This window comes from Cimex lectularius, unplaced genomic scaffold (assembly GCF_000648675.2).
Source record: "Cimex lectularius strain Harlan isolate CLEC.00 unplaced genomic scaffold, Clec_2.1 scaffold21, whole genome shotgun sequence".
Lineage (NCBI taxonomy): Eukaryota > Metazoa > Arthropoda > Insecta > Hemiptera > Cimicidae > Cimex > Cimex lectularius.
In genome coordinates this window covers 2,967,284-2,994,468 of record NW_019392671.1, presented here as the reverse complement: position 1 = coordinate 2,994,468, position 27,185 = coordinate 2,967,284, and the positions used below count along the sequence as shown (strand labels likewise).

General features: G+C 36.8%; 2 protein-coding genes and 1 long non-coding RNA gene across 4 annotated transcripts; 1 reads left to right on the top strand and 2 right to left on the bottom strand.

The window, feature by feature from the left end:
* Positions 1-1,132: 1,132 nt before the first annotated feature.
* LOC106670787 (zinc finger protein 367-like) lies at positions 1,133-16,244 on the bottom strand. Its single transcript, XM_014401378.2, has 4 exons — positions 15,329-16,244; positions 6,120-6,240; positions 5,762-6,057; positions 1,133-3,744 (listed from the first exon to the last, which is right to left on the bottom strand). Exons 1-4 carry the CDS (start codon positions 15,519-15,521, stop codon positions 3,332-3,334), a joined length of 1,023 nt encoding a protein of 340 aa, XP_014256864.1. The 5' UTR covers positions 15,522-16,244; the 3' UTR covers positions 1,133-3,331.
* Positions 16,245-21,429: 5,185 nt separating this feature from the next.
* On the top strand, positions 21,430-23,993 carry LOC106670847. Its single transcript, XR_001341136.2, has 5 exons — positions 21,430-21,752; positions 21,813-21,985; positions 23,513-23,545; positions 23,605-23,703; positions 23,760-23,993. It is a non-coding gene; the product is annotated as an uncharacterized LOC106670847 (long non-coding RNA).
* LOC106670843 lies at positions 23,721-26,844 on the bottom strand. 2 transcript variants are annotated; one of them, XM_014401488.2, is made up of 9 exons: positions 26,624-26,844; positions 26,453-26,570; positions 26,242-26,393; positions 26,008-26,186; positions 25,812-25,944; positions 24,450-24,632; positions 24,191-24,396; positions 24,026-24,132; positions 23,721-23,934 (listed from the first exon to the last, which is right to left on the bottom strand). In XM_014401488.2, exons 1-9 carry the CDS (start codon positions 26,729-26,731, stop codon positions 23,768-23,770), a joined length of 1,353 nt encoding a protein of 450 aa, XP_014256974.1. In that variant the 5' UTR covers positions 26,732-26,844; the 3' UTR covers positions 23,721-23,767. The 2 variants fall into 2 exon arrangements, with proteins under 2 accessions (XP_014256974.1, XP_024081084.1); XM_024225316.1 differs by having other exon boundaries at positions 25,812-25,941.
* Positions 26,845-27,185: the final 341 nt, after the last annotated feature.

Below are 27,185 nucleotides of genomic sequence, written 5' to 3'. Positions count from 1 at the left end.
AAATAGTAATAATACAATAAAACTTGCAAGTGAGCAAAAAGAAACAGGAGCGTTACGATAAAAAATATATAATCGAGAGAAAAAAAGAATAGTAGTAGGAATTCGAAGAAAGAAGGCAAGCAAATTTGAAACCACCAAAATAATTTTATGTACAGTTTTGATATTTAACATTAAGATTTGTTTTGTTTAATATCTTAAACAGGGCTTATGACACCATCCCGGGTGACCTCGTACTGATGACAGTCTTCAGCGGATCGAACGTCAGGTCGATCTGCTGAAAAGTGTCGTCACAGGTCTCTCTGTTTTCTCCAAAATAATATAAATAGTTCGCAGATCGTATTTCTTCTCCCAAAGTCAGTGTTAAAAATTAATTTTTCCATGTGGGACCCAGTCTAATGGTATACTCAACTCAGAAATAATAACCAGATTTGGGTGGAGAAGCGTGTAAAAGTAACTCGAGAAACAACTCTGGAAGTACACGAAGGTTTTTTTCAAACATCAGGAGATCAGGGTAAAGTTTTAGTCCCAGGTTTAAGAACTAAGGGAGAAATTGAACCAGAGTTGCGTAGGAGTAAAACTAGAATAACTAACTAGCTTAAAACCAGAAGTAAATGAAACTGGGGCGATAGGAGCTTGATATATCAGGAGTAAAATGAAAAAGAGCTTTGGCTAACAGGAGCCACTGGAGTTTGAACTCTCAGGAGAAAAGGAATTTGAGCCCAGAGGTGCAACAAAGGCCCAGAACTGAAGAGATAAAAGCTTAAATCATCAAAAAAAATTACATTTTAGGCAATTTAAGCTCATATCTGTGAAAGGGCCCTACCCAGGAGCCATATAAGCTTGAAATGTCAGAACCCACATAAAAAAGTTATGCAATCGGGGACGATTGGAGCTTAAATATCAAGAATAAAACGGAGAGGAGCTCGGGCTAACAGTAATCAGAAAAGTTGACATCGCAGAAGAAAATGAATTTGAGCGCAGGGGGGCAACTAAGTTTCAAAACTGAATTAACAGATAAGAGCTTATATTATCAAAATCGTTTACGTTTTTCACCATTTAAGCTCTTATCTGTAAACTTACCCTCGCCATAGAAGCTTGAAATGGACCCACAGGACTTAAAAGAGTTATGCAATCAAGCAGCTTAAATTATCAAGGGCGACAAGAGTAACAAGTGGAAGCTATCTTGGCAACTGCTTCAAATATCAAGAGAAAACGAAACCGTAGCGTATTAAAATCAATAGGGGAGTCGAAAAGTCAAGACAATAATCAGGTGCAACTTCTTCAAATATCAAGAGAAAACGAAACCGTAGGATCTTGAAATAATAAGGATTGTTGAAAAGTAGACGTCGAAAAGAAATTTTCCATCATGAGCAGCAATAAATTGAAATATGAGGAGTGTCTGTAGGTGGGTAAAACTGTAACCACAGGGATTGAATTATCACGAGTAAATGAGACTAAAACTATGGAGCTTGAAAAATCGGGAGTCTCAGGAGCTTGTAAAATCAAGAGTAAACGGAAAAAGAAATTTGGGCTTATCACCCACAATAAATTGAAATACCAGCAGTGTGTGTAGGAGGGAATCCACGAGCCACAGTAGATTTTATCAGGAGTGAATGTAAACGAAACAATTAGATTTTTATCAGTCACAGAAGCTAGTAAAATGAAAATAAATGGAAAATGAATTTAGGCAATCATGAGCAATAAGATGAAATATCAGAAGTGGCTGTAGTTGTGAATTCAGCTGAAGCCATATGGGATTGGATTGGCAGGAGTATGTCAATGAATTAGCTTGAAAATCAAGAATAAGAAAAGCTATTTGGCTATTATGAGCGCCATATACCATCTTAACCGGAAACATCAGGAGTCCAGGAGCTTGTAAAATGAAGAATAAACGGAAAAGAAATTTAGGCTATCATGAGCAACTATCAGTTGAAATATCAGGAGTATCTGTAGGAGCGAATCCGGGAGCCAAAGGGGATTGAATTATCATGAGTAAATATAAACTTGAAAATTCAGAAAAAGAAAATCTTTTTAGCTACTATGAGCACCAGCACGTTCAAATATTATTATAAGTGCCTAAGAATAAATTCAACTGAATCCAGATTGCAAGTGAAACCATCGAAAAATAAAGACAATACATGGAAAAAGAATTTGGACAATCCTGAGCGACAATAAGTTGTAAATCAGGAGTGTCCGCAGGAGTAAAATATCAGGAGTGAATGTAATCAACAGGAGCCCCAGCAGCTTGAATTATCAAGAGTAAATGCAACTCTAGCCACAGGAGGTTGAAATATCGGGAGTGAGTTGTAGAGTAGTGAATTTACAAAGTCTGTAATAGTCTGCAAGCCAGGACCCACGGGGGATTTAATTATCAGGAGTAAATGTCTAAATGCTCAAATATATTTGAACTTGAAAAATAAGGAAAAAGTAAATCTTTTTACCTATTATGAGCACCAGTAAGTTGAAAAATTCAAGTGCAGACGAATTTGAACTCGAAAATTAAGGAAAAGTAAATCTTTTTAGCTATTATGAGCACCTACTGGTAGCTAGTAAGCTGAAAAATTCAAGTGCAGACGTATTTGAACTTGAAAATTGAGAAAAAAGAAAAGCTTTTTAGCTATTATGAGCACCAGTACGTTAAAACCTAAATAAAAGTGTCTAAGAATAAATTCAACTGGATCCAGATTGCAAGCGAAACCATCGGAACCGGAAACATCAGGAGTTCCAGGAGTTTGTAAAATAAGGCAGTAAATGGAAAAAGAATCCGAACAATCCTGAGCGACAATAAGTTGTAAATCAGGAGTGTCCGTAGGAGTGAAGTATCAGGAGTGAATGTATTAAATAGGAGCCCCAGGAGCTTGAATTATCAAGAAGAGCAACAAAGACGTTTAAATATGAGTGTCTGTAGAAGTAAATCCAGGAGACACAGGTGATGAATTATCAAAAGTTAATGTAAATGCATTTCACCTAGAAAATTCAGAATAAGAAAAGTTATTCGACTATTATGAGCGCCAAGAAGTTGTCTACGAGTATAAATCCATTGGGTATTGAATTATCAGGAGTTAATCGAACAGGCGATAATCAAATTGAACTATACGGACAATTGAAAGTACAGGAGCAGTGCTCGTGTTCTTTCAACGATCCATAGAGGGGAAAAATTAACCTTTCTACGAAAAGATGCTGACCAGGGCTTTTTCACGCAATGAAGACGATGGGAGGACGCCAAAAGGATTGACTAGTAGCGAATTACAAAGATAACGAAAGTCTTTTTGAGTATTTGTACACTTTTTGTGTTATAAATTTAAAAATATTGTAAGATTCTTTTTTATTGTCATGTTTGCCTGTATATGTCTAGGTGGTGTTGGACGGGCGGAAGTGGAACGGCGAGCTCCTCATCCTCTGTTTCGTATGACCTTTTCTCGTCTGAATATGGTGGCGTGAGGAGGGACCAGGTCGCAGGCTGGCTTTCATGCCTCGGAGGCGAGAGGAAGGACGACGCGTGGCGTAGGACGGTCGGCCTCACCAGATTGGCCGTGTTGGCCGTGGGTCCGCCGGCCATCGCTTCGCGACACGCGATCCGGAGCCAGCGCTTTTTCGGAAGCTCGCGTTTCCGAGGCGAGACGACGGCGGGCGAAGGTGGCGTCGAGCTGGGCTGGGTGAAGAAGAGATTCTTGACTGGGCGCGACCTGTCCGCGTTGCAGGGTCGCGGAGTCTTCAGTGGTGACTTTCGCGGCGAGGTCCACTCTAAAAGAGAAAACAAGTTGAAATCAATATTTCCCACTCCGTAATTGATATTACAAATGGCACTTTAAGAGATGAAGTTTATAATCGATAGTTGAACGACATCGACAAGCATAAGTATCCTAGTGTTGATCAAAATTGATATACAAATAAGTAAAGGATAATTTACAGTTTCATACAACGGACGTCGACATATACAGGCAAAAAAAGTAACTAGAAGCAAGAATCGATGTTATCAACAACTTAATATTCGATACGTAATATACAATACACGTTGGCGAAGTATGTTCAAGTTCGTATTACTCCAATACGTCGATGTATACAGCATATGTCGATATTTCTATGCTGAAGATGTGACAAGTATTAGAATCGATTATTAATCGATTGAATTGCGATGTGTAACCTACAAACGTTAAGAATGGTCGGTATTCTTTCTCGCAAGATACATCGACTTTTAAGAGTAAAAATGGATTACTATTGATGACGGATAGCTTCATACAATATATATCGAGGTATACAGCAAAAAGGATCAGTAGAAAAAAAATAAGTCGCTTACGTGATCGATATAAATCGAAGTGCGGTATTCGATATGCAACATACAATCGATATAATTTGGAGAAGGTTGATTGATACTATATCGATATTTAAAAACATACACTAAAAATATCAATCGATTATTATCGATACTTATAATTTAAGTATTAATCTATCGATTGTTGTCAATATATAATCGAAAAGTGTGATTCGATATGTAACTAACAATCGATATAAAACGAAGGTTCATTGATATTGTATCAGAAAATCTACATCGATATTTAATAACTACTGTATGTCGATATGTACGTACATATACATTCATGTACTTACTTATCGAGTTGAGGCTGCAACCGCAAGAAATTTGAATTACGTTTTCAAAGTATAATCGAAAATAAATGTTGATAATCGATGTAACGTCCATCGACCAGGGGCGTTGTCTTATTTATGGTGGTAACATAGCAGAATAAGGTGGTTAACTATTGTCAAATGAAGAAGTAGAAAAAATATTGAAACGTATATTGTCGATCCTTAAAATTATAAAGTTCTTCAATCAGATAAGGTAAAATTAGCGTATAGTTTAAATATGCCAACGTTCTAAAGCGGTCATAATCGATACGTAAGATTGCAAACTTTCACGAATCGATGTTGCCTGGGTGAGGTATCGAACTGAAAATCTTTTTTAAAATGGCTAACGGATAGTGCTGCCATTACGACCCCAATGAAAATCGACTTGGCGTATGTAGGGTTATGTTGTATGGAGTTTATTCGATATTGCATAAGATATATAAAAAGTGGCCAGATTGTAATTTATAAGTGCTAAATTTTATGAATCGATATGTTGACCGAGTGGTATCTGAAAGTCTTTTTTAGGCTAATCGAAAGTGCTGCCATTACGGCCCCAATGAAAATCGACTTGGCGTGTAGGTTATGCGGTATGGGTTTTATTCAAATTGTATATTATATATAAGGCACGAATCTGTAAGTGCATACTTTCATGGATCGACCGAGGTGGCATCGATTAAAAAATATATTTTAAAGGGTTCATCGATATAGCCTCCATCATGGCAACTGAAAATCGACTTGTGATGATCGATTAAAATCCGACAACGGATAAACAATTATCCTGTGTAACTTTTATGAATCGATATGTGAGTGTTATATATAGAAAAAATCTATTAATCGATATAGCTGCCATTACGGCCCCAATGAAAATCGACTTGGCGTATGTAAGGGTTGTTGGGCTTTTTGATGAACTGAAGCATATGGATTTGTTTATTTGGGGTTGAGAAATCATTCAACAATATAAAATCCTTCTTTCCACAACTGGGCAGGCACATTTGGCAAATTGGAAAAAAGTTCATCGTTCCTTATTGACTTCGAGAATCAACTAGAAACGAGGATACTAGGACGTCATGTGTTGATGGGCCCTTATATATTCAATATATTAGGCGAATTTGGTATGAATTTTTAGGTGAATGTTTACCGATTGTCTCCCCGGAGGCTGAGGTAAAATTTGTCATGTCGGCAAGCTCTCTGTCCTCGGTCCTCGGTGTGAGGACGTCAATTCTCGGCTTGCTCATCGGTGTCTGCAATGTGTCCTTCTTCTCCGCGGACCTCGTCTCCCTTTCAGCCCTGTACTTGTTGAACCACTGAAGTACTTCCCGGCTGCGCCCTGCCTGTTCCATGTCCAGGACGGGCGCCTGTTCCTCGGACCTAACGAGCGGTGCCTGAGGGTGTGCGGCGCAGTGCCTGTTGGCGTGTGTGAACCTGCTCGTGCACCTTCGAAAATTGAACAAATTAAGGATCGAACCACCGTGCATAGTGGGGGGGAAAAGTCTCACCCGTCGGCAGAGCATAGAAACGGCCTCTCGCCGGTGTGAAGCCTCTGGTGCGTCTTGAGTTGACCGCTCTGCTTAAACTTTCTCATGCAGCCGGGAAAATCACAGCTGTAAGGCCTTTCTCCTGAAAATTCCAAATGTAACATTTTAAAATGTATCCGTTATGTGTGTATATATATATTTAAAATGTATATGATATCATAACGTGTGTATGTAACAGAAACAAACTTTAAAGTTGGTGAGGGAATTCACTAACAATTCGCTCCACTACTGGCTGTAGTTGCATTACAGGCATTATAGTGCTCATATTTCATTACTGGCATCCTGTCTATAACAGTCACGATCTGACAAGTCTGTTTTTCGGACTTCACTTATGCGAACAACACTACCCGGGATTCAGCATCAAGAACCGTGACCATCCATAACAATCCGAGTACAGTCGGGTGGTCCTCAGACTATGACAAATTGTGACCGAAAATGCTGATATGAAATAATCGGTATCTACAGTTCGAAGAAAAAATAGCTTGGCATAGATTGTAAAATTAATCGAGTTTCGATAATCTACCACTGGAATAACAAACCAGCGGGTCAAAGTGCAAAATCCAATTGCGCTATTATATCGATATAACTGATATACGCTTAGTGTAGTATGAAGCATTATCGATGGTAGCAAACATCGATCCTAACGAAAATCGATATATCGATACTAAGCGATATCTTAAAACCCTATTGAAAAATCCATGTCCAAACAGATGAATGATATTATGAACTCTACGGACGAGGCGTATACAAATTTAAAAAGAACAATCAATATGTAACGCTAGCTGATCTGAAGTCATATATGGTAAACTTGTCAGGTCTCTCGCGAGACTTGTGTCCGTAACTCGGTAACTCTCCTATGAGGTTAGGAGGTTGTAACGTTAAGGTTAGGGAGGATGTAATGTCATGTTAACGAAATATGTTAAGATGGCGGCCCAACGGGATGACCGTGCTGTGAAGAACCGGCGAGTGAAGGCACCACAGCTATTATCTTCAACGACTAGCGACAACTGTTTGGCCTGCAGCGCTACAATAATGGTTATTTATGAAAGACTCAGGTTTAAGCGAAATCATAGACAACCAATAAGATTGAGATATAATCTACGAATATAATCCAATTAATAACATTAATCTATACAGCAGAACAATATATTGAGCGTAGAAATCGATATATATTTTAGGTAAATTCAGACATAATCCATACTGTCAAAAGAAGACAATCAGGTTATGTTACGTTGAGTTTTTTAAGCGAAAAATAGCGATATTTTTCATCAAAAAAGCATCATTTGATGTACGTTTAGACACAAAAAGATAATCGATTATACGTACATGTAGGAATTGAAAAATTCATTCTATGAAACGCAATCGATTAATATTGACAATTCTTCCAGTCCACTTGTCAATAATTCTATTTTAAAAAAAAATAGAAATAAAAGTACAAAAATAAAATTTTTGACATTCATAATTCTACTTGTCAATGAATTTGGGACAGTCGATGTGTAGATGTACATTTTTCAAAAGTAAAATCGATATTTTGCCAACAGTAATCGATTCCAAAAATCGATATTTTTCTTAAATGGAAACCGTGTAATCGATTTCGAATAAGACGATAAAAAGATCGAAAAATAAGAAGTACGTCTAAACATGGTCGATTAAGTGAAATAGTTAACTTTTTATCCTCCCAGAAATGATAATGGTTATATGATTTCTGGACAGATGTTTTATTATAAAAATTTAGAATATAATTTCTGTGCGTGGCTCGATTCTCTATAATAATAATTAGAATGGACGTATAAACTATGCGTCATGGAATTTAGTATGATAATCGATATCGTTGAAATTGGAGAATCGATATAAATAGGATCGATACTTGGCGTTTAACCGATGCCTACAGACAATGGGATTTCCCTGATGAACAATCAACATCCGCAGACGGGAATCGATACGGATTCGGATAAGTACCGATAGATATATTCAATATTTTATTAAATCTTTTAATCAACGAAACTTATTTTACATTAAGTATCGATAAGACGAAACAATTTAAGGATCAATTTTTTTACATTGAAATATGACGTATAAAAAACAAACAGGAATATCGATAGTTCCAAGACAAATCGATACGATGTATAAGAATCGAAATCGTTATCCAACCATTGTTATCGATATGCTTTTAGAAATCAATTGTAGTTATTTAATCGATATCTTACGGATATTAATCGTAATTACAATCGTATAGCTACAAGAACAATAAAGCCAATGGAAATAGGTTAGTTTCTATTTGATGATCTTACTTTTTTTACAATTTTTATTACAAAACGAAATAAACAATTTTATAGAAATCGATGCTGTATTTTAGGTTTTTTAGAAAATTATTAATCGATATATTTTTTTAAATCGATACCTCAGTTTATGGTGTAATCAATATTGGACGTAATGAAACGTACTAAAATTTTAAAATGGGAGCATCTACATAATTGTTATAGGACAGCAAACCTATATCCACAGGATTAAAAAAATAGATATGGATAATCGAGTCCGCCACAACGATAAGATAAATCGATTAATAACAATCAAAATCGATGTTTAAGTTGATTAAAAAAGGTCGACTTTCGTTCAATATCGATTAGTGGCAAGTCGATAAAAAATTCGGAAATCGATATCGGATTTGATACAAGTTTTGCAAATTTTGCCATGAAAATTGATATTCATCGATATACGTATTTGGAAATCAATTACTGAGTGGATCATCGATATACTTTTAAAAATCGATGACAATTAAACTGTATATTTTAAGGAATCGAATGTAGAAAATTATTTATTCGCTACTTTTCAAAAAAATCGATACCTTAGCGATTTTAATCGCGTTCCCAATATTGATCGTAATGGAATAAGTGATACAGTATTCAAATGGAAAATCGATATGACTTTCTTACGATTATTTTAACAATCGATATGCAATGGAAGAAATAATCTAAACAAGAATTGATGAAATTTCACCACTTGGCAGTCTTAAACCGATATATCGCTTCGATAACAATTTCATTTTTAAAGCGTATAACCTATAAGGTAAGGTCGTTTAGCCACCGATTTGATTAGTTTTTGAAAATCGATATTGGTTGTCAATAGAAACCTTTTAAATTTCGATTTGTTAATCGTCATGTTACGTAAAAACAGATAATCGAAACTTAAATAGTGTACAACCCAACAGTGGATATATTAATTGATAGGCGGTGTATTATCCATTTTGGAGTTATTCATTCTATGATTTAACTGACACGTTACAATTAATAAGTGTTGCCAACAGTGGACGTAATGGAAATAGGCGATATCCTTTTAAAATGTATAATATTATTTCACTATTATAAACGGTGTTAAGTATTAAAAAAATTGAAAAATAAAAAATGGTTAATACAAAATAAACAGAAAATTAACAACTCGCCAGGTGTTATCCGATACTTTTTTGAAATTGATAAAGTTGTTAATAGATACTCTTAAAAATCGATCTAATCGTTAATCGATAAACTTATGTTGAGAATTGGTTTGTTATAAAATATACAAAAAATCTATTTAAAACAGTAATAATCGATGTATCGATATACTTGGTATATAATGCAATTTCTGTACAAATACGGGCGGGGAGCCGCACTTTGTACAGAACCACAGGTAAATTTGTACAAGAATGACTCAGTCAGAACGAAACAAATACATGCAAAACTCGATTTGGTTTTGCAATACGTTAAAATAAATCAAGTCATCTTTTGGACGTCAGGATTACTTTGCATTATCAAATTAAGCGACTTGAAGAACTCAATGGAGCTTGAACTATTGTATTTTCGATCAGTTTTCAATATTTTTTTTTAAATGATGATCGATGTTTTAACATTACTTGTTAATCGATATTCAATGTTAATAAACGAATTCGTTATACGTTTTATAATCGATTTCTGTCGTTACTGGATATCAATTATTCTAAAAAGTTATACGAGAATTGGAATAATCGATGTATGTATAAAAAATCTATTTGGCATGTTATTTTAATCGATATGTAGCACTTATTAATCGATACTTTTTACAAAACTGTATATCAAGGTTGTCGATCTACATAACCTTTTTAAATCGATACGTGCGGTAAATGTTAACTGATGTGGTTCATAATAGATTTTTGACAGTATAGGATATTAAAATCAATATCTGACATAGAACGAAGGTTTTTTTTTAAAAATCGCTTTTCTGATAAACACAAAAAAAGTAAAAGAAACCACAAATTACAAATGACAAATATAAATAATTATCAATTCGATATATGAGATGATGTACCTCCACTAATGATTCTGAACGATTTAACAACTTTTGAAACTTATTTAATTGATTTAACACGTTATTAATAGAAATTTCACATTTTAAGAAAGCTCAAAATTCAATTATGCGGAGTTTCAAAAGATACAAACGGCAGAACATATTTGAAAAATCAAATTGGCGAAATATCCGTATTCTTTTATCCATTATAGATTTAAAAAACCCCTCCACAAATCGGTGGATTGGAAGGAGGCTGTCGACCTTAGCCTTTGGACGATCGTGGCGGCCACTTCGTACTAAGTAAAAACAGGCCCTTTATTAAAATAAACTGGGCTTCACATAAGATAATACGGATGTTGATCAGATATTCTTCAGGCCAAGAGATTCGATAAGAATGGAGTAGGGCGCATGAAATGAAAAAGAACACCGCTCCACCAGATACCACTGGAAAAGGTGAATTGCTTGACAGCAATTCTAGAGACGTGGAAAATGCTAATCAATGCTACAGCAGTGAAAGCAAAGAACGATAATTATCAGACACCTATGTATGTATCCATAAATTAATTTATGTCACGAAATGTCATAAATTAATTTACGACAACTAAGTTAAATTTTGTCCAATTGCAACCGCCCTGCTGGGGCAATGTCAAGTCAAGGCCTGCCACACAGCACTCAAGCTGATATTTGTAATTTTTCGTGGACCAATAAACCATGGTTTTTTACATTTTGTCCAAAGACACTTGTCAAAAAAAACACAGAAAATCGTCGCAACATCTGTGCTACCCCTTCAAGCTTATCTGGAAAGTTATGTTGATAGAAGACGAGACAATTCGCACGTTTTGTGGACAATAATTTTCCGGCTGGACCATCCAAAAATTTATTTTTTAAAATAATCATTTTTTTTATTTAATAAAGATATTAGCAGATGTTAAGAAATGGTCACACTAGCGCCCTCTGGCGGTAGATCGGGGTACTATTTCCCCCTACTGGACAGTACACCAGTACAATTTTGTGGACTGAAATTATTCAGATAGGTTTCAACAAATGACACAAAATTGGCCAAATTAAGCGAAGAGAATTTTTACTTTCTTGAAATATATTTCGATAAGAATAGTGGCAATTTGAAATAAAAACCAAATGTCATCCACAAAAATGGACCTAACACACCTGGGAGAAGAATCTTTTGCTAGCTTCAATGATTAACTGCCCAAACTTAAAATTTTCTTTTGATGAAAAATAACACAAGTTAAAAAAGCCAATTATCATCCACAAAACGGGACCAATATCATATATGAGAATTCATATCTTGGAACATCATACTTCTGGCATTTTGACAATTAACATTTGGCCAATACTATCCACAAATTTTTGAATTAACTATAGTTTAACTCCTTCAAACAGTCTTTAACCAATATAACATCTTTAAAATGGTATTGGCCTGAATATTGTTCATCCACAAAACGACCAAAATGACAGGAACAAGAAATTGTCAATTTGCTGTTTTGAAGAAATACCATCCTTTACAACAAATATTGGTTTTGATGATTCCTTTTTATAGTCCTTTTCCTTCAAATATTACATATATAATTGTCTAATATTATCCAGAAAAAAGCATCAAAGATATAAAGGGTGAAATTTACTGTCTGAAACTTTTTTTATTGACGACTCTTAAGCCCCCAAATTATCCACAAAAATCATAAATGGAAAGTATGAAAATTACTGTCTTCAAACTATCATAACTGAAAATAAGCAAGTATTATCCAGAAAAAAAAATGCGTGATTTTTTTTCTCGAAAAAATCAATTTCATGGAAAAACCATCATATGCAGAAAGATGGGTCAAACGGATCAGGGAAAGGAACTCTTCAGTATACAGTCATCAGTTATCAATATGACACTTAAAAATAGCCCGAGGATATCTAGAAAAAAGCATCGAAAATAGAAAATGGTAAATTTGTCTTGAGAAATTGAGAATAAGGCAGTATCCTACAGAAAAACTAGGGAAAATTCGTGCAACTGTCCAATATTTTTTGATCGAAAAAATCGATTTGATGGAAAATAAAGATAATTTAAAACTGACCAATAATATCAAGAAAGACGGGCCAAACGGATCAGAGAGAGCAACCGTTCACAATTTTCATCTTGAATATGACACATAAGATTTGTCCAATATTACACTCAAAAATCATCAAAGATGATAAATGTGACATTTACTGTCTTCAACAAACTATCTTAACTGAAAAAATAAGGCAGTATTATCCACGAAAAATTGAGAAAATTCGTGCAATCGCCCAATAATTTTTGTGGGTCGAAAGCATCCATCTGATTGAAAATAATGACAAATTTAAAACATATATGGGCCAAACGAATCGGGGAGAGGAACCTCACAATTTACATCTTGAAACATTTTTTTTATCAATGACACTTAAGAACTGTCCAATATTATACACAGAAATCATCAATGATGTAAAGTGTGAAATTCACTGTCTTGGAACTTTTTTTTATTGATGACATTTAAAAGCTGTATGTTAATACAGAAATCATCGAAGATGGAAAGTGCGACATTGTCTTCAACAAACTTTCTTAATTGAAAATAAGGCAGTATTATCTACAAAAATTTGAAAAAATTCGAGCAAATTGTCCTTTTTTCGTTGAAAAAATCCATAAATGGAAAACAGACTGTTTAAAACTGACCAATAATAACCAGAAAGCTGAACCAAATGGATCAGAGAGAGGAACTGTTCACAATTTACAGTCTTAAATTTTTTATCAATATGGCACTTAAAAATTATCCAATATTATCCACAAAAAAAATCATCGAAGATAATAGAAAGTGGTAAATTTATTGTATTGAAACTTTCTTAACTGAAAATAAGGCAGTATTATCCACAAAAAATTGAGAAAATTCGAGCAATTGTCCAATTTTTTGTCGAAAAAATCCATTTGATTGAAAATAAAGGCAATTTATAACTTGAACCATCTTATGCAGAAAGATGGGTCAAACGGATCAGGGAAAAGGAACTCTTCACTATAGTCTTGAAACTTTTTTATCAATATGATACTTAAAATAGCCCAAAGTTATATAGAAAAAAAGCATCGAAAATAGAAAATGGTAAATTTTGTCTTGAGAAACTGAGAATAAGGCAGAATCCTACAGAAAAACTTGGGAAAATTCGTGCAACTGTCCAATATATTTTGATCGAAAAAATCGATTTGATGAAAATAAAGACAATTTAAAACAGACCAATAATGTCAAGAAAGATGGGCCAAACGGATCAGAGAGAGAAACCGTTCACAATTTACATCTTGAATATGACACAAGATTTGTCCAATATGTTAGACACAAGATTTGTCCAATATGTTACACACAAAAATCATCAATGATAAACGTGACACTTACTGTCTTCCACAAACTATCTTAACTGAAAATAAGGCAGTATTATCCACAAAAAATTGAGAAAATTAGTGCAATCGCCCAATATTTTTTGTGGGTCGAAAGCATCCATTTGATTGAAAATGGTGACAAATTTAAAACATATATGGGCCAAACGAATAGGGGAGGGGAACTTCACAATTTACATCTTGAAACATTTTTTATTATCAATGACACTTAATAACTGTCCAATATTATACACAGAAATCATCAATGTTCACTGTCTTGGAACTTTTTTTTATTGATGACAGTTAAAAGCTGTATGTTAATACAGAAAAATCATCGAAGATGGAATATGCGACATTGTCTTCAACCAACTTTCTTAATTGAAAAAAATAAGGCAGTATTATCTACAAAAATTTGAGATAATTCGAGTAAATTGTCCTTTTTTCGTTGAAAAAATTCATAAATGGAAAATATATAGTTTAAAACTGACCAATAATAACCAGAAAGCTGAACCAAATGGATCAGAGAGAGGAATTGTTCACAATTTACAGTCTTAAATTTTTTATCAATATGATGGCACTTAAGAACTGTCCAATATTCACAGAAATCAATGATGTAAAGTGTGAAATTCACCATCTTGGAACTTTTTTTTATTGATGACACTTAAAAGCTGTCTAATGTTAATACAGAAAAATCATCGAAGATGGAATGTGCGACATTGTCTTCAACAAACTTTAATTGAAAATAAGGCAGTATTATCTACAAAAATTTGAGATAATACGAGCAATTGTCCTTTTTTCGTTGAAAAAATCCACAAATGGAAAATATATACTGTTTAAAATTGACCAATAATAACAAGAAAACTGAACCAAACGGATCAGAGAGAGGAACTGTTCACAATTTAGTCTTAAATTTTTTTATCAATATGGCACTTAAAAATTGTCCAATATTATATCCACAAAAAAAAATCATCGAAGATAATATAGAAAGTGGTAAATTTATTGTCTTGAAATGTTTTACATTAAAAAAGAAAAATATCGACTTTCGAAAATGGCCAACCTTATCGGCGAAATTGAGAGGAAACGCAACCGTCCCAAATTGTATTGTCCACAATTTGTTATTTTCGTAGCTTTTTAAATATTTAAATGACCAGTGGTTTTTAATTTTCCCGCCCGGCTCAGGGGCTGTTCTGATTGGTCGGCTGGTCCCCGTGAAAAACACGGTTTCTTAATGTAAATAATCCGGGGTTTTTTCTACTTTTTCCTGTCTATTTAATGTAATTTGGGTCGTTTTGGATTTTTGGTCATTGGAGGAACGATTTTCAGGCGGTTTTCGTGGCAAAACGGGACTGTTTTGGGTTATTCAGATCGCGGGGGTTCGGTGTCGGATTAAGGCTTTTCTAAGTGGATTTTGACGTTTTTGTTCGTTTTAGTTCTGCAGTTTTGGACGAAAATTGTTTTTTTGGTCGGTTTAGCAATGTATAAACGTAGTGTTTACCTGTGTGTACGCGCCGGTGGGCTTGGAGCGACTTGTCCCTGGGAAAGACCCTCGAGCACACTTCGCACCTGATCCCCGACTGGGATGTCGCTCCTTCGATGATCAGGTTGCTGATCGCAGCAGCTTTCGGCCGCCCGCGTCGCGACTCCGACGACCTGGGGCTGGTCGGAGGCTGGTACACGTTCTCGGACATGCCGACGGTGCGGTGCCGCTAAAACAACTGGTGGCCGCGGGAAAAGGGGCACGGCTGCCAACTTAATCACAACGGGCCGAGTGGGAGGGAAATAAAAATTCGAAGAAAATAAGCGCGAAAAAAATCAACAAACACGAAAACAAAAACAAAAAACTAATAAAAAGAATCCTTTAACAAAAAATCCGACCAAAATTAGGGGAAAGTACATGAGAAAAGGGTTTAAAGTGTCCTCGGCGGCCCCTCCTCGAATTCGTTAAAAGAAATCCAACCAAGGCCGTTCCTTTTAAACTGGTCTTTAAAAGTTGTAGAGGGGATGCTTAACGGATTTACCCGCTTCGACTACCTGCCTTTAAAACCCTCCGACCCACTTTTCCAGTAAAATTAAAAAGACAAGGATTACTTTTTTTTACTCTTCAAAACCCCACAAACACAGGGTGTTTTAAACGACATACATAACTTCAAATTGTCTTAAGGCAACGCCAAATTATCGAATTATGCCCATTAAGATCAATTTCTCAATGGACCGGACAGAAAAAACACATTTTAAAAATTGATCAGGCTTAAAAAGCCAGTTTGTAATAGACCTGGTCAATTTTAAATGTATCGAGTCGAAAATAAGACAAACTAAGTGTCGAATAACGATGATGGAATGCAATAATTAATAAGCTATCTCAGACAAATTGCTTACAATCGGTGGGCGTATAGTTAAAAAAAATGAAGCTTAGACGAATTACTTAAAAATAGGATTGATCAATAATTTGAACATTATTTTAACCGTGAACAAAAATTTTTGTTTTTAAATGTTTTTTTGGTATTTTTTAAATATCCTGGCCCATATTAATCAAAAATGATCCTAAGCATAGATCTTGCGTCGAAAAGAACTAGATGAAAAGTTGTTTTTCGACAAAGATGAAAATTAGTGGAAAAAATGGATTAATTATTTCAATGTTTGTTTTCCGTAAGTGGTCATTCGCATTAAGTCGAAGACCCATGGCCAAGATTTTCGCGCCCATTTTGAACGTGAAAGGAGAAAAGTGGTTGAAACCGAATTTATTTCACAATATAGCTCAATATTCCTTAGAATAGAGCATTTACTGAATTTATTTTGAATAGTATTTCTTAAGTACGGTCAAAAGCTGCGAACCCAAGAAGAAAAGACTCAATCCTTTTTTAAAAAACATAGTTCCTACTCACAGTAAGTTGTTTCACAAATAGCTCAATATTGCTCAGAAGAGTATTTACTGAATTTATTTTGGTAGATTTTCTTAAATATAGTCAAAAGCTGCGATCCCAAGACGAAAAGACCCATGGCAAAAACTCCCAAGTGGTCAATTTCCGACTTAGAGGTTAATACGTTGATCTGATCATCGCTCAATATTCCTCAGAATAGAGCACTTATTGTACTAATTTTATGTAGTATGTCTTAAAAATAATCAGAAGCGTGGATCCCAAGTCGAAAAGACCAAGGGCACAATGAGCCACGTGGTCAATTTCTGACTTAAAGGAGACTTAGAGGTTAATNCTCAATATTACTCAGAATAGAGCACTTGCTGTATTAATTTTATGTAGTCTCTTTATATTTCACAAATAGCTCAATATTCCTCAGAATAGAACCATTTGTTTTTAAAAATTGGTGAAAAGTGTCCATCCCATGTTTCTCAGAAAAGACCTAGGTCACAATGTCCCACAAGGTCAATTTTCAACAAAAGGGAGAATAGGGGTTAATACGTCGTCCATCATAGAAATCGCTCAATATTCCTCAGAATAGAGCTGTCAATAATAATAAAGGTGAGTCAGAAAACGGACAACGGAAACAATAAAAAACAGAATAAAGAAACAATAGTCAACCTCCTACTCGGTTTGGAGGGACGCCACGTGGCCTAACCTCTCAACCCACGCGATCGGAGAGTCGAGAGTGAAGAGGTGGATTATTCGAGAAAATGCCGAACCGCGTTAACATTAACAATTGTACGTGTTATAATTGTTGGATTAATCAACAGATACGTGACGACCGAGCGGAGGAGAACCGTACCGGCTCGAGTCTTAACAGATGAAGAAAAAAGTGGGGGTTGGCACACTACGTCATGGAGACGTACAATTTATACAACAAATTTTCATTTTTCAATACCTTTAATATAGTTTTATCATTTTTTATAGTTGTTCGTTTACATAATTTTCTTTCTTTCGAAATTTTGCCTTTTTTTTGACCACTAGTATATTTGAGTTTAGAATTGGCTCCCCAGAAAGCTCGCATTTATTGTATCTATTTTGAATAGTATTTTTTTAAATAATCAGGCGTGCATAACGAAGTGCCACGTGGTCAATTTTCGTCTTGAAAAAGACGACATACAAGTTAATACATCGATCTCAGAAATCGCTCAATATTCCTCAGAATAGAGCTCTTATTGTATTAAATTTGTGTAGTATGTCGTAAAATAAACGGAAGTCTCGATCCCAAGTCGAAAAGACAGGTTATAAATACCACGTGGTCAATTTTCGACGTAAAGGGAGAAAATAGGTTAATGCTTAGTTTATCGTAGAAATCGCTCTCCGTATTGCTCATAATCATGAGTTTATATTAATTTAGACTAGTATTTCTTTAAAAACGTTCAAAAGCGGCGATCCTTTTCGAAAAGACCGTGGTTATCAAGCCCCACGTGGCCAATTTTCAACGTAAAGGAAGACAAGAGGTTAATGCGCAGTTTTATCGTAGAAATCTCTCGATATTCCACAAAACAGAGCATTTATTGTATTAATTATGTACAGTAATTTTTTTAATTATCAGAATCATAGATCCCAAGTTGAAAAGGCCTGCACAACTAAGTGTCACGTGGTAAATTTTCCTTTTAAAGGAGATTTCGAGGTTAATACGTCGTTGATCTGATAATCGCTCAATATTACTCAGAATAGAGCACTTATTGTATTAATTTTATGTAGTATGTCTTAAAAATAATCAAGCGTGGATCCCAAGTCGAAAAGACCTTGAGCACAAAGTCCCCACGTGGTCAATTTTCGACGTAAAGGGAGAAAATTTGTTAATGCGTAGTTTATAGTAGAAACCGCTCAATATTCCTAAGAATAGAGCATTTATTGTGTTAATTTTATCCAGCATGCCAAACAAATAACCAGTCGTCGATCCCAAATCGAAAAGACCTTGGGCACGAAGTCCCACGTGGTCAATTTTCGACGTAAAGGGAGAAAATTTGTTAATGCGTAGTTTATAGTAGAAACCGCTCAATATTCCTAAGAATAGAGCATTTATTGTGTTAATTTTATCCAGCATGCCAAACAAATAACCAGTCGTCGATCCCAAATCGAAAAGACCTTGGGCACGAAGTCCCACGTGTCAATTTTCAACGGGAGGACTAGCGGTTAATACGTAGTTGATCTTAGAAATCGCTCAATATTCCTTAGAATAGAGCATTAATTGTATTAATTTTATCCAGCATGCTAAAAAAATAACCAGTCGTCGATCCCAAGTCGAAAAGACCTAGGGCACAGAGTCCCACGTGTCAATTTTCAACGGGAGGACTAGCGGTTAATACGTAGTTGATATAAATCGCTCAATATTCCTCAGAATAGAGCTGTCAATAATAAACAATAAAGACTAGTCAGAAAACAGCCAATAGAAACAATAAAGAAAGATTAAGTCAACCTCCTACCCGGTTCGGAGGGACGCCACGTGGTCCTAACCTCTCAACCCACGCGGTCGGGGCGAAACGCGAATACAGGTGTTAGAACAGTTAATGCGTAGTTTATCTTAGAAATCGCTCAATATTCCTAAGAATAGAGCCTTTGTTGTATTAATTTTGTCTAAAAAATAATCAGAACCGTCAATCCCATGTCGAAAAGACCTAGGGCACAAAGTCCCACGTGGTCAATTTTCAACGTTAGGGAGACGTTAGGGGTTAATGCGTATATCGTAGAAATCGCTCAATATTCCTCAGAATAGAGCTATCAATAATAAACAAGAAAGATAATAAAGTCAACCTCCTACTCCGGTTCGGAGGGACGCCACGTGATCCTAACCTCTCAACCCCACGCGGTCGGGGCGAAACGCGAATCCAGGTGGATTATTCGACAAAACTTCATACCACGTAAATGTAACGTTTGTACCTACTATAACTGTAAATGTCGTGATAATGGATTGACGGACACGCGATGATACGTGATGACTGAGCGAAGGAGTGAACCGTACCGGCCGACAGCCCGAATCGAACTGACGAAGAATAAAGTGGGGGTTGGCTGACTGACTACGTCATAGAGACGTAAAATTTCTATACATTTTCATTCGTCCAAACTTAACCCCACTTATCCGAATCATCGATCTCAAGTCAAAAAGGCCTGCACAACAAAATACCACGTGGTAAATTTTCGACCCATGGGAGAAAATTTCTTTATACGTAGTTTATTTGAGAACTCGCTCAATATTCCTCAGAATAGAGCATCGATTTATTAATTTCTGTTTTTAAATATTAGAATCGTCGATCCCAAGTCGAAAAGGCCTCCACAACGAAGTACCACGTGGCCAATTTTCGTCTCAATAAAAGGAGACTTAAGACGTTAATGCATCGTTGATCAAATAAATCGCTCAATACTCCTCAGGATAGGGAATATATTGTACTAGACTTGTACAGCAAGTCTTAAAAATAACGAGAAGCGTCGATCCCAAGTCGAAAAGACCCAGGGCACAAAGTCCCACGTGGTCAATTTTCGACGTAAAGGGAGACAATTTGTTAATGCATAGTTTATAGTAGAAATCTCTCAATATTCCTAAGAATAGAGCATTTGTTGTATTAATTTTATCTAGCACGTCTAAAAAATAATCAGAACCGTCAATCCCATGTCGAAAAGACCTAGGGCACAAAGTCCCACGTGATCAATTTTCGACGTAAAGGCGAAACAGTCAATGCGTAGTTTATGTTAGAAATCGCTCAATATTCCTAAGAATAGAGCCTTTGTTGTATTAATTTTGTCTAGCACGTATAAAAAATAATCAGAACCGTCAATCCCATGTCGAAAAGACCTAGGGCACAAAGTCCCACGTGGTCAATTTTCAACGTAAAGGGAAAACAGTTAATGCGTAGTTTATCTTAGAAATCGCTCAATATTCCTCAGAATAGAGCCTTTGATGTATTAATTTTGTCCTAGCACGTCTAAAAAATAATCAGAACCGTCAATCCCATGTCGAAAAGACCTAGGGCACAAAGTCCCACGTGGTCAATTTTCAACGTTAGGGAGACTAGGGGTTAATGCGTAGTTATCGTAGAAATCGCTCAATATTCCTCAGAATAGAGCTATTAATAATAAATAAGAAAGATAATAAAGTCAACCTCCTACTCCGGTTCGGAGGGACGCCACGTGGTCCTAACCTCTCAACCCCACGCGGTCGGGGCGAAACGCGAATCCAGGTGGATTATTCGACAAAACTTCATATCACGTAAATTAAACGATTGTACGTACTATAATTGTAAATGTGGTGATAATGTATTGATGAAAACGCGATGACACGTGTTGACCGAACAGAGAAGATCCGTACAGGACAACGGCCCGAGTCGAACTGACGAAGTAAGTGGGGGGTCTCTCATGTCGCCGGAACTATTAAAATTTTTTACTTATTTTTATCGTTACGAACGTTTATTCTCGTAGTTTTATAATTTATCTTGATATAATTGACGTTTTGTTTATATTCTGTTTTCTTTCTTTTGAGATTTTGATTATTCTTCGACCACAGGTTGTATATTTGGGGTTCGCCCGATCTAGAAAGTCTTGGCGGTTAGTTTGAATTATACTTTTTTTTGTATATATATTTTTTCCTCCTATTTTAACGTTTTTTTGTGCTTTATTGCTTATTTCTTTATTATTTCTGTTAGTTTATTGTTTAAAAAAATTAATTTGCGTTTTGGCGCGTCGGGTCATGTGACTTTTCCCGTATTGTCTGTTTTTCCTTTATAAATAATAAAAAAATCTTTCACAATTCCTCTACACTTTTACACACTATTCTGGCTCTATTTGTTCAAAAAACTAATCCAACACAAATGCGTCGACTTGCGGGCTTCGAGGATGATCCTGACCTGTGATGGAGTTCATAATCGAGATCATCCACCTTATTAACTTCGGCCTACCGTTCACCAACAGGAAGTTCCGAGCTATACTCTACATAGTCACTTACGTCACACCGTCACCGGTTCAGTTTATAGACGACGTCAACGCCAACGACTTCGAAGACATGTAAGAGACCCGGTGGACCCACATAAAAAACAAACTCAATATATTTCCGCTTCTGAACAGATTCTGATGGACTCTTTCAATCTGCTCATCGAGTGCGTCAACGTCCTCACCGTCTCGCTACCTTTCACCGTCGAGAAGCTGGTCATCACTTTCTACATGACCGTGTACGCCTGTCCATACCCGGTTGAGTACATCGACAACATAAGGAGCGAGGAATTCGTCAATCTCGAGGAGTAATTTTTTTTTTTTTTAAATAGGGGGCCGCGTGATGGGACGAGACACGACGGACCCACAGGACCTCTACTGACAAAACTGTAGTTGAAACACAGTTTATATTAGACATGGGAATGATTCATGATTGTGACAGAAAATCACCTCAACTGTTTGGACGTTTGGACAGACCTCATTTATCACTCACTGAATTTAACAGAACAAATAATGATCTCAAAGGTTTAGACACAAGAATTGGAAATTGACCTCAAATGCCATGAAAACCAAAGACCCTTGTTCGAACTAAAAACAAAGAAATGCCATCAAAGACCCCCCCACTGTGCCCAGCAATAACCAATACTGATTGAAACAACTAAAACTTTGACAGCTCTGGCGTTAAAAGTTGGAAATGACCTCAAATGAAAACATGACACCTAATGACCTTACCCAGTCGAAATAACCAAAACCCTTGCTTGCACTGACGCAAACGTTGGGAATGACCTCAAATGTAGACATGACACCTAATGACCTTACCCAGTCGAAACAACCAAAACTCTCGACAGCACTGACGTAGAAGGTGGAAATGACCTCAAATGTAAACATGACACCTAATGACCTTACCCAGTCGAAACAACCAAAACCCTCGACAGCACTGACGTAGAAGGTGAAAATGACCTCATATGTAGACATGACACCTAATGACTTCAACCGGTCGAAATAACAAACACCCTTGACTGCCCTGACGTAAAAGTTGAAAATGACCTCAAATGTAGACATAAAAAACATAACCTAATAAAATATGAATTATCTTTAGAATTAGAAACCTTTTGGAACGTATCTTCCTCAAAATTAATTTAAGCTCTACTAACGTTAATACTCAGTAAAAACAAGAAATTGGTGTAACGTAACCTCCCCAAAATTAATTTAACCTCTACTAAACGTTAATACTCAGTAAAAACAAGAAATTTGTGTAATGTAACTTTCCCAAAGTTAATTTAACCTCTACTAAACGTTAATACTTAGTAAAAACTGAAAATTGATGTAATGTAACCTTCCCAAAATTAATTTAATCTCTACTAAACGTTAATATTCAGTAAAAACAAGAAATTTGTGTAATTTAACTTCCCCAAAGTTAATTTAACCTCTACTAAACGTTTATATTCATTAAAAACATGAAATTGGTGTAATGTAACTTCATCAAAATTAACTTAAGCTCTACTAAACGTTTGTTAATATTCAGTAAAAACAAGAAATTGGTGTAATGTAACTTTCTCAAAATTAATTTAAATTCTACTAAACATTAATACTCAATAAAAACAAGAAATTGATGTAATGTAAGCTCCCCAAAATTAATTTAACCTCTACTAAACGTTAATACTCAGTAAAAACAAGAAATTTGTGTAATGTTACCTCCCCAAAGTTAATTTAACCTCTACTAAACGTTAATACTCGGTAAAAACAAGAAATTCATTTAATTTAACCTCCCCAAAGATTACATCTAACCTATACTTTATAAATTATTGAGTGAAAGTTGGTTTTTTCCTTTTCAGAGAGTACCTGTCCTCGGAGGACGACCTTGGGATGTAAGTACATACTGATAAACGCAGTTTGATGAGTTATTTTAATTATTTTGCTTTTCTAGCCTCCCGTTAGACTTCATAAACCCTGAATAGAGTTTGTGAGGAAATAGCTGTCGAACGTCCTTGTCTCCGTCTTAAAACCGTCCCTTGTGCTAACCTTGGTAATAAGGAGAGGAGAGAAATAAAAGAGTGTATTTTTTGATCGTTGTATTTGTAGTTGACCGGTCAGAATGAAGCGGACGAGCCTTTGTAGCCAGGTGGTATGAGCCGCCTGATCTCGCTCATCCTCTTGATCGTGCTGAGGAAAGTATCCTCTCGGTTGATGAACTTCGACGCCTGGAAGCGTTCCCTGTTTTTCCTGTTCATCTTCTCCAGCATTATTTTGTTCACACCTGGAATTACCAGACACACGAATTTTTTTAAACAATAAATAAATCAGAGAAAAATAAAAGAGGCGCGTTTTTGTTTTGGGTGAATGGTCACCTCCGTATTTCGTTTTGACGTTGTCTATGTAGCCAATGTCTCTGAGGTACTTGGGCTGATAAGACTCTGGATTCTCGACGAGCCAGACGACAAACTTCTCCAGTATGCTGTACAAAGGACAAAAAACAGGTAAAAAGGTTTATCTCAGGGTAAAACTTGTCTTACTCAGAGTCGAGTAAGTTCTTGAAGAATGTCTCTGTGGTGAGCAACTCCTGTGGAATTGCGTCCGTCTCGATCCACTCCCTTATCGGGTCCGGCTTGATTCGCTTCTTCTTCAACACTTTACTGAAGAAGGCGTTCTTCTGATCAGGCCTATCGTGCTCGATCTTGTCCCACATTATCTGCCTGTACAGCTCGGCGCGGGTCGACTCCTTTAAAATTAAGTTTATTATGTGCATAGATTTTTAAGAAACAAATTACTCACAGAAGGCGCGTGTTTGACGATCTTGCTCGGTACGCTCTGCAGCTGTCGGACGTTGATCATCATAGACTCGACGACGACGTTGTCGGTGAACTTGAAGCGGAAGAGGTCCGAGATCGTCTCGACTGTCAGAACTGGGCTCTGAAGCCCTTGGCTGTTGGCCCACTCGCACAGCTCCTCGGCGATCTGTCGGACAGCAGTTGAGAGAGGTGATGAGTGTTACAATATCAGCTGATAATCTGATTGAAAGCGAAAAAGTTTCTAAGAAAATGGCGATGGAAACGACCAAAATCAAAGAAACCAAGACATCATGAAAACAAATCGTGTACTCCGATGATTTCCTGGAAAATGTTACATTTTATGGACAAACAAAGGACTCTAGGAAACATTGAAAATAACTTGGATAAAGTATGAAATATTCGATTTGAAATAAATGCAGGACGAGACTAAGAATCGGCCAAAAACTACACAAATCAGGAGGCCATAACTATTGTGTTCCACAAGAATTTCCTACAAAGCCTTATCTTTTGTGGACGAGTTATGTTGCAGAAAACGTCAAACATGGTTTATGTTAAGTAGAAAATGGTTAGGCTTTGAACAAAAATATAGGAAGATAAACATAGAAACAAAGACAAAACTAAAGCCAATTTAGGCTACAAGGATTCTGAAAAACTTCTATGATCCAGGAAAGGTCCAAATTCCTTGGATAAAGTATGAAATAGTTTCGTTTTAGAAGAGAGGGCATGGCAAAGCCGCGAATTGGACAAATTCCGCAAGGATTTTCTGAAAAACTTGAAAATTTTACTTTTTGAGGACAGATTTATAGTTCAGGGAACATCCAATATATTTTAGCTAAAGCGTAAAATGGGTTGGGTTAGAAAAGAAAGAACCAGGCATCACCAAGAAACGAACAAAAACCAAAGAAACTGTGGCAACCACCTGCAGATGCCACGGTACCCACTAGGTGTCACCAACATGTCAGGCAGGTGCAGCCAATCAGAGTGGAGCGATGCTGTACATAAGCAGGGGGACTAAACCGCTGACTTCACACGGTTAGAGGTCTCAACACGGAAGATTCGTCTCTCCGACGAGCTGTATCTACCTGGACAACCAGCTTAACAGCAAGGGCACTCACAGCATCAGCCTCGCTCTGGCCCTCCCAACAGCCGACTTGGCTGCCGGCCACCTGCTGCTGAATCCCTTCTTACGCTGCTAAGTCTACCGGATTCACGATGTCTGACCGCGACCTCTACCAACGGCACGTACATTCACATCCATCGGCTCTAGCTCTACACTTCACAACCACCAGCCCTTATCAGGGCCACCAAACCTCCCAATCACTAAAACAACCATGACAAAACTTACCTCATAAACGAGCGCTTCGTCAGTGTCGATGACGTTCAAAGGCTTCGTCCTCTTCTTGTCCTTCTCCCACTGCTGCCTCACGTCATCGTCCGTCTTGTTCCTGAATTTGTTGAACACCTTGTGGTTCCACCTTCTTTTCAAGGGTACAAAAGTTTAGAAAAAAGGCGAAAAAGTATACGGGGTCGAAACGACTCACCTGTCGTCCCCTTCCACCTCGGCTAGGCCGCTGACGTGCACCTCTAGATCGTCCTGGGAGTCTTCGATCTCAGACAGATTGTCCTCATGGTGCATCTCCTTCTCGAAAGGGAGGTCGCTTATCGAGTCCATGACCCAGAAATTGTCATGATCTGCATCCTCGTCCACCGAAATGTTCATCTGGAAGTTTCATTTTGTTAAAACTGTACAGGTTTTTGTTCTTTTAAGGGAGGACCTCGAAAAGGTCGCGTTTCTTGTCTTCTTTGCCTCGCCAGTAATCACTCTGGTAGTAGCTCTCCTCGGACGAGATCGTATCTTCGATAACCTCTTCCTCCTCCACTTCAGATTTTGACGGCTCGGCTCCGGTCGGCTGCGTTGTCAGTGTGTCTGTCATAAAGGCCCAATAGTCATAACAAATATCCCAGTGGTTAAAGGAAACGGCGTACCGATTGAATTGTCTTCTCCTGATATCCGTTCGCACTTCTCTAGGTCGTACATGTCAGCCAGCTCTTGGCAGTGTTGCATCATGCCGTGCAGCCGCAGAGGAGCCTCCATGAACTGAAACTGCAAAACCACAATCAGGCAATGATCACCCTCTTGGCCCATCGATCCTCAACCTTCTTCGCGTCTTTCTCCAACTGGGCAAGCCGCTGTTGACGCATCTTCTTGAGCTCTTCTGTCGTCTTCTCGTACGGGCTGTGGTCCACAATGGTCGTCCATTTCATCTCGCTGTCGAATATGAGTACTAACAAACCTAAACTAACTCTAAAGAAACTAAATCTAAAGACTAACTAAAACAAAGTTTTCACTAAGGTCAATTCATCTACACATGATTTTTTCACACAGCTTTTTTTTCTTTAATATTGACAAATTACATAGATGACATAGGTGAGAAAGTGTTTTGGGCCATAGGGTATTTAAGCTTTTGCCTTATTTTCAGGTTGAATAGGGTGTGTTTCTTTTTTGCTGTGTTGTGTGTTTTGAGGTGTACCTGTGACCTTTAGAAATTAAAATTTTTCCTGGATTTGAAAGCTCTTCAAACCTCCAAGTGCTGGGGTGACTACGAAACGCAGAAGCTTTTTGAACATGGGGCACGTGAGCTGAAAGCTTTGGGTTTTTTGTTAGCTGTATGGTGTTTACAGGTGTGACCTGATCGACGTTTTAAAGCTTAAAGCTCTT

What these genes read in the sequence shown, in the direction of transcription:
- LOC106670787 (XM_014401378.2), bottom strand. Translation starts at nt 15,521, where the DNA reads ATGTCCGAGAACGTGTACCAGCCTCCGACCAGCCCCAGGTCGTCGGAG. An exon ending in TTTCTATGCTCTGCCGACGG is followed by an intron (nt 6,058 to 6,119) that starts GTGAGACTTTTC and finishes CAATTTTCGAAG; the next exon opens with GTGCACGAGCAGGTTCACAC. An exon ending in AGCCTCCGGGGAGACAATCG is followed by an intron (nt 3,745 to 5,761) that starts GTAAACATTCAC and finishes TTTCTCTTTTAG; the next exon opens with AGTGGACCTCGCCGCGAAAG.
- LOC106670843 (XM_014401488.2), bottom strand. Translation starts at nt 26,731, where the DNA reads ATGAAATGGACGACCATTGTGGACCACAGCCCGTACGAGAAGACGACA. An exon ending in AGGAGAAGACAATTCAATCG is followed by an intron (nt 26,394 to 26,452) that starts GTACGCCGTTTC and finishes CCTTTATGACAG; the next exon opens with ACACACTGACAACGCAGCCG. An exon ending in AAGAACTTACTCGACTCTGA is followed by an intron (nt 24,133 to 24,190) that starts GTAAGACAAGTT and finishes TCCTTTGTACAG; the next exon opens with CATACTGGAGAAGTTTGTCG.